General features: G+C 51.3%; 1 protein-coding gene across 2 annotated transcripts; it reads right to left on the bottom strand.

Annotated features, from left to right (window-relative positions):
• Positions 1 to 1,609: 1,609 nt before the first annotated feature.
• On the bottom strand, positions 1,610 to 5,230 carry GJA4 (gap junction protein alpha 4). Of its 2 annotated transcripts, none has more exons than XM_020983716.2 (2): positions 5,093 to 5,230; positions 1,610 to 3,662 (listed from the first exon to the last, which is right to left on the bottom strand). In XM_020983716.2, exon 2 carries the CDS (start codon positions 3,645 to 3,647, stop codon positions 2,577 to 2,579), a length of 1,071 nt encoding a protein of 356 aa, XP_020839375.1. In that variant the 5' UTR covers positions 3,648 to 3,662; positions 5,093 to 5,230; the 3' UTR covers positions 1,610 to 2,576. The 2 variants fall into 2 exon arrangements, with proteins under 2 accessions (XP_020839375.1, XP_020839374.1); XM_020983715.2 differs by having other exon boundaries at positions 4,907 to 5,229.
• Between the last annotated feature and the right edge of the window lie 2,262 nt (positions 5,231 to 7,492).

The raw sequence follows: 7,492 nt of genomic DNA, 5'->3' as shown, positions 1-7,492 counted from the left end.
AGTTGGGTTTTTTTATTTGTTTTTAGCAGGGGAGGGACATAGTCAGAGGTATGCATTAAGGTAATAATTCTGACAATGAGGGAGTGTGTGGGGAGAGTCTATTGCCCAGTGTTGCTGGAGATGGTGCATTGCCATCACTGGGATGTATGTGTGCAAGGATTGAGATGGATACATCTGGGGGCTAACTCATCTCCCAGGAACTGAGGACTAATGCTTTTTGGGAAGCCTCTGATGACAGAATTTAGTGATTCTGGTTAGGGAAGGGCATCAGCTTTGATTGGAAAACCACTGAGTGGGTTGTTGAAGGCAATAGTGGGAAATCCCACAGGGTGTCCCAAGGAATCATGGTGGCAGCTTTGCAGCAGGGCTAGCAGCTGGTCCATGAAGTGGAGGTTTCAGGGAGAAGGGCTGCTTACTGGGAAAGCCGTGTTATTCACCATAGTGAGATGAGGATCGTTTTAAAGCTAGAACCCAGGAAGCAATTAATTTCTTTTGGGCTCAATTATTGCTGGGAAGACTTGGCTCCAAATCTCTCCTTTCCTACATACTGGCTACATGACCCTAGGCAAGTCACATATCTGGGCAGTGGGTCAGTGCTCTAGGTAACTCCAAGACTATCAATTGCTGATAATGTGCCGACATGCATTGATAGAGGGAGTTTTCTCACTAGAGTTCCCTATATCGATGAAATCACAAGTTCAGTCTTTAATCCCATACTTTAAGGTTTCTTTTGAAAAACCACTGTTCCAGATGAGATAAAGGGAAGGAAAGATGTTCAGATTGGCTTATAAGGACAGCAGTGGTCTCACTCTCCTACTCCCTTTCCCAGTCCTATGATCCTCTAATGTGGCCCATTCAAGAGCCAGAAGGTCTCAGAAGGGGTCTGTGGTGGCATAGCCATGAGGGAACCTCCCTCTGTGTGTGTGTGTGTGTGTATGTGTGTGTGTGTGTGTGTGTGTATGGCCACATTTGTTTACAGTTCACAGGCTGGTTTGGAGAAAGGACAAGCTGAAATAGGAGAAGCCTGTTGGTAGGTAGCTGAGAGGTGGTCAGGGCCTGGACTAAAATGATGGCCAAGAGTGGAGAAGAGGTGAGTAAGAGGCAGTGCTGACAATTCAAAGAACATTTTGTTTCAAGTTAGAGGCCCTGGGCTCAAAACCCGACTGCTTATTAGCCACACTGAGCAGGTCATTTAATTCCCTCCTTTGTAAAATAGGTGGCATTGGACCGGGTGGCCTTAAGGTTCGTTCCTTGCAGTTTTATATCTGTGATCCTGTGATTAAGATGTATTGAGAGTAGAATCAATAGGACTTGGTAACTGATTCCTATGTGTGTATGTGTGTGCAGTGAGGAATATCAGGATAGACTTGGGAGCCATCTGAGAAGAAAGGATTGAGGCCATGGACATGGATGAGATCATCAAAGGAGAGAGAAGAAATATTGGGACAAAGCTTTGAGGGAGGCACCCTTACCTTTAGGGTTACCAGATAGAAAGAGGAAAGAGGCAGTGAAGGATGTCCTCCCTCCCTCTCCCCACCCCCCCACCTCCTCTCCCCATATCCCCTCTGTTCTTCCTACACTAAGAAGATGAAGTCACACAGGCTGCAACTCATATTCAAGTCCCATTTATTTTAGAAGAACAGAAAACAACATTAGGGTGGAAAAGGTCCCAATCCCACTTTTCCCAGCCCTGGCTTAGCTCCTTCTCTCCTGGATGGAGTGAGGATGTAGCTAACCTAGCCCTAAGTGAGGGCACAGGCAAGGAAGTCACAGCTTTTGACTAGGACCCAGTGGCTCCAATATGTGTATGTGGGTGAGGGCTCCCTTTGGTGGAGGCCAATACAGCACAGCATAATCTAACCTCTCCTCTTCCAAGGGTATTTTTAAACCTGAATCCAGGGTGGACACCTGGGCAATGGAACACATCTATGAGTTCATCCACCAAGGCTTAGGGGACCCAGAGAGGAACATAACTTGGGAGTCCTGCTCCCTTGGACTTTTACATCAAGAACCCTCAATCCTGAAGGGACATGATACTCCTCCTTCTCCCCTTTCCCCCCCATGACAGCACGAGACAGACATGGGGTCCATTTTTCTATGTATCCACCTGTACTCCCCCACCCAATACCTCCAGGCTGGACAGAATGAAACCAGTTGGGATGGAGAGAAAGACATGATCTGGGAAGTCTGACCCATTGGGCCTCAACAACTGGATTTATATAGGCTCAGTACTGTCAACACTGTTGGCCTTTCCAGGATAGCATAAAGTTTGGTTGGTCCAAGGAATAGTCAATGAGCCACAATCCAAGATCACCTACTATTCAGCTGGAGGTCTCTTTGGTGCCTGGGGAGGCCAGGGGTCCAAAAGCAGCCAGGCTCTGCAGTCCACAGGAATGCCAGCCCTCACAGGTTCATGGCTAGATCACTCCCTCTACAGTGGGAGAATTCACTCATATGCAGTTTGGGAGGGAGGCATATTCAAAACAAGAGGCTGAGAAACATCTCCCCACCACTTCTCCCTGAAAAGAAGAGTTCTGCTTAGAGGTTGTGGTGGTGGGGGTCAAGACTCAGGCCCCCTACACATACTGTTTCTTGGAAGCCGAGCTACTAGGGCGACTTGGGGGATTGTCCCCAGTCTGGGGAGGCTGGGCCAGGTAGGGGCCCTCAGAGTGAGTCAGCAAGGGCCCTGGCCCAGGTAGCATGCTCCGCTTCTGGGGGGCCAGGCTCTCTTCTGCATTCAGGTTGGCCCAGTTCTGTTCACTAGACAGCTTGTTGTAGGAGGGGCATGGAGGAGATGTGGGTGTTTCATTCATGGGGAGGTAAAAGAACATCTGATCTGAATAGGGGTCCCTAGAACTACCAATAGCAGCCCCGTCCCCTACGGCAGCAGAGTAGGTCCCTGGCCGAGCCCTGGCCTGCCGGGCCCTCAGCTTGTGCCCCATACACCGGAAGCTGAGATGTGCCAGCTCCAGTAGGTTGAGCACTAGAGAGATCAACCCCACGACCAGCATGAAGATGATGAAGATGGTCTTTTCTGTGGGGCGGGACACAAAGCAGTCCACAAGGTGTGGGCAGGGGAGGCGTCGGCATACGTACACGGGCGGCATCATCCAGCCATACAAGCGCCACTGCCCATAGAGGAAGCCTGCCTCCAGCAGGCTCTTGCAGATCACGCTGGCCACATAGGTGCCCATCAGTGCTCCCCGGATGCGCAGGTGCCCGTCTTCAGCGACAGAGATCTTTGCCATCTGCCGCTCCACGGTGGCCAGCGCCTGCTCCACTCGTGGGTCCTTGGTCTGTAGCGCCCGCAGCTCGCTCTCTTTCTGCCGCAGCCGCTCTTCTCGCCGGGACAAATAGATGACGTGACCCAGGTAGACCAGTGTGGGTGTGCTGACAAAGAGAAACTGCAGGACCCAGTAGCGTATGTGGGAGATGGGGAAGGCCTGATCATAGCACACATTGGTGCAGCCTGGTTGAGCTGTGTTACACTCAAAGTCTGACTGCTCATCCCCCCAGACAGACTCACCCGCGAGTCCCAAAATGAGGATCCGGAAGATGAAGAGCACCGTCAGCCAGATCTTGCCTACCACAGTGGAGTGCTCCTGGACTTGGTCTAGCAGCTTCTCCAGGAAACCCCAGTCACCCATTGCTCCCCGGACTTTCTGTATGAGGAGAAGAGAAAGAGAGAGGGTTGGAGAAGGGATGGAGGCACAGGCATTTGTGTAGACCCCTCCAAGCCCTCACCTCTTGTACCCACCAGGGCCAGGAGGTCAGGGTAAGAAGCTGTGTAACTAAGACTCAGCCGGATTTGGGATATGGGTCGGAGGATAAAATCATCCCTTCTAGAGATTCTGGGGCTCCTTACCCCTGCCTTTTTTAACTACAGGTGGGCTGGAGGCCAAGCCTATCATATAGCAAGCTGATCCCCATTTGTTCAGGGTGTCTCCTCTTAACCTTTCTAGGTTCAGAGAGGTTTTCTGTGTGTAGGGGAAAGAGATGCAGAAGCTACCTTGTTAGGGGGCACACACCTGTCAGCCAGCTCAAAGCAGGGAAGGGGGAAGGACTAGTGGGTGTAAGAGCCCCTTTCCCACAGAAGGGGAGCAGAGCTGAAATTAAATGACCAAGTTAACTGGTTACTTTTCTTTCCCACAATTCTTATAGCAGCTGTTTCTCAGCTCCTTCACCCAGGGGTTCCCCTCAACCGCTCAAACAAGGGGAGCCGTCCTCAGGAAGCTCACTCCTGAACGGAGGGCCCAAGAGCTAAGGTCCCTGTACTTTCCCAGGAAAGGACCCATGATGATTGGGCTGTCCTCTCCAGAACCTCTCTGTGTCAGCTCAGCTCTGGTAGACTGGGGAAAACAAAGGGAGTTTCCTATCAGAATTTCCACCATCTGTAATTACCCTGGTTTTGCTCTTCTCTACTCCAGGGTGGGTAGGGTGGGGTAGCCCAGTTTAGTTGAAAACTGACTCTTCCCTCATGTCATCTTGGGATCAGTGTTAAGGGGAGGGTATTCTATGCGAAATCCAGGGGTAGTGGTACCAGCTCTGAGAAACTAAACAACTCAGACTGGGACACCTAGGTTGCTAGAACTCTCATCAGACCTGATACCCCAGAACTGAAACCTCTTCCTCTCCAAAGAGATCTCAATTTTTCAACTCTCCTTCTGAGAGAGAGGATCTCCCTGAGGAGAATCTGGGGAACCTCTTAACAGCCCAAAGAGGGAAGGCAGTTATAGGGGTCACTCCTAACTCTTGGGCTGTTGTCCTCCTTAGAGGAGGGCCAGGAGCCCCAGGCTGTTATCTCAGGGGCACTCACCCACTCCATCCCTTTCATTACCAAGGTGCAGGAGAGAGCAAGGACAGCAGAGGGCCAGGGAGTGGGGGAAGAAATGTTAGCAGGTCCTACCTTGAGGGTTGAGGGGCAGGTGAAGAGGAGTCGAAGGCCAAGGACCCCAGGTGTACTTAGGGAAGAATTCTACCCTTCCAGCCTTCCCTCCACGAGGCTTAGCACAGAACTGGCCTTGACCGGCCCGGGAACTCTGCCCCAGGTTCAGTCTCCACTCTCAGTGGTGGTGCAGTCGCAGCCCCTCACCTGACTCAGCTGTGCTAGAGGCTGTGGGAAAGGTGCGACACGTGAGGAAAGGAAGCAAGAAGTCCCGGAGAGGTGGCCCCTGTGGCCCCTCCAAAGGAGTCCCGATCCCAATCCCTGCAGGACAAGCTGGCAGCTGTCCTGAGCTTAATAATAGCGGGGAAGGCGGGGAGAAGGAAATAGGGGCGGGGGCCAGGGGCCGATAGGCTGAACTCTTTAAAGAGATAGGGTGTGTGTTGGGGGGGGAGGTTGGTAATGGACAGAATCCATGGTGATGGGGTGGTAGTGTGGGGACGGGAATAGAGACTTTGGGAGACAGAGGGGATAGAGGTTCCAGTGACACTTTTGGATCAGGGAAGGTTTCTCTAGCTCAGTCTAAAACCCCACTTTTAGTGCTTCATTCCTATTGCTAAAGTCAAACAAACTTGCTTCTGTCCTGTTAGACTTGTAGATAGTGCTGGAGGAAACCCCTCAGGCAGCTTTCCTAGTCCTGGATCCTCCCTTAGTTTGTAGGTGACTCCCCTTGATAGTTTTAAAAGGGGGCTGGGTTGGGAAGTTTTGGGATACCTATAAGGGAGAGAATAGATAGATCCAGGTAGCTCCTGGTCCCATAGAGAGGTTCTTCCCATGGACATGGCCATGTATTCATTTCCTAGATAGAGAACCTGTATCATTAGCAATTGTTTTGCTTAGTTTGCAAGAGATCTCACAGAGTGGGGGCAATCTGGAAATGTTTGTCATGTATTAAAAATAAAATACATCAATAAAACTTCCAAAAAGTTAAAAAAAATAGAGAACCTGTAAACTTATACTCTTTCTTCCTTTTTTCCCTCCTCCCTCCCTCTCCCTCCCCTCCCCTCCCTCCCCTCCTCCCCTCTCCTCTCCTCCCCTCTCCTCCCCTCTCCTTTCCTCTCCTCTCCTCTCCTCTCCCTCCCTCCCCTCCCTCCCCTCTCCCCTCCCCTCCCCTCTCCTCCCCTCCCCTCTCCTCTCCTCTCCTCTCCTCTCCTCTCCTCTCTCTCCTCTCCTCTCCTCTCCTCTCCTCTCCTCTCCTCTCCTCTCCTCTCCTCTCCTCTCCTCTCCTCCCCTCCCCTCCTCTCCTCTCCTCTCCTCTCTCCTCTCTCCTCTCTCCTCTCTCCTCTCTCCTCTCTCCTCTCTCCTCTCTCCTCTCTCCTCTCCTCTCCAAAACAGCAGAAGCTGAAGGTCATTGTGTCCTGTCAAGAGCACTGAAAAAGCCCGGAGAAGTTACGGAAACTGAGAGTAATGACAACTAAGCTAGGTCCGCTGCCTTCCATGAGGATACCCTTGGTAATCTGGTAGTATAGTTGTAGACAAAAGAGTCAGGAGACCTGGGGTCAGTCACTCAGTCAGCAAACATTAAGTACCTACTATGTGCCAGACTCTGTGTAAAGTTCTGGAGATTCAAAGAAAAGTGAAAGGCAGTCCCTCCTCTCAAGGAGCTTAGGCTAGTCCTGGTTCAGCCACGAACAAGCTGTCACCTTGGAAAAATCTGTTTTCCACTCTGTGCCTCAGTTTCCTCATCTGTAAAGTGAGGGGGCTGGTCTAAGTGGTCTCTAAGATCTCTTTCATCACTGACCCTTTCTGGTTCAACTTAGTGTAGTTCAACAAGCATTCATTAAGCCACAGCAGCATCCTTCAGAGAGCACACTTCTCAGGCTGCGAAGGCATGACCCGCACCGGGATGAGTAAATACAAAGCAGTTTCAGGAGAGAGCATTAACAATTGGCAGGAGCAGGAAGGGTTTCTTCTAGGAGATGGCTCCTGAACTGAGACTTGAAGGAAGCAAAACATTCAAAGAGACAAGGTCGAGGAGGGAATGCATTCTAGGCTTGGCGAACAGCCCATGCAAAGGCTAAGAGATGGGAGATAGGAGGCTGAGTTCCGGTGGATTAATCAGGCTTGGCTGACTTGGGCACAGAGGGGTGAAATGGGAAAGTAAGGCAGGAAATAGAAGGTGGATCTAGATTGTGTATGGCTTTAAATGCCAGCCTGAGGAGTTTCCATTTTTAGCCCAGAAGCAATAGGGAACCTTGAGGTAGGGTGGGGAGCAGGGGTGGTGAGAACCTCTAGAGAGGAAAAGAGCCTTCAGGACTCTTCCCTGACCTCCGTGGAGGCCTAAATGGAGGCACCTAGTTGAGTGACCCCCGGGGGCCTGAGAACGATGGCAGGCAGTTTCTCAGCTTCACAGCCTTTCCTCCTCCCCTATGACCCTTTCCTCCTTGCCCTTCCCTGGGGATTCCCAGAGAGCCTATCTGCTTCTCACTCAGGGTCAATGAAGGGATGACGTTTGTCCTCACCCCAGTGCTCTCCCTGGGGATGCTGGTGGGAGAGGAGGGATGGGAAGAGGGTGGGAAACCAGTTTGGGAGGTGAGCAGTGAATGCCTG

This window comes from Phascolarctos cinereus, unplaced genomic scaffold (genome assembly GCF_003287225.1).
Source record: "Phascolarctos cinereus isolate Bilbo 61053 unplaced genomic scaffold, phaCin_HiC Scaffold_726;HRSCAF=1367, whole genome shotgun sequence".
Lineage (NCBI taxonomy): Eukaryota > Metazoa > Chordata > Mammalia > Diprotodontia > Phascolarctidae > Phascolarctos > Phascolarctos cinereus.
This window is presented reverse-complemented; position numbering and strand designations above follow the sequence as displayed.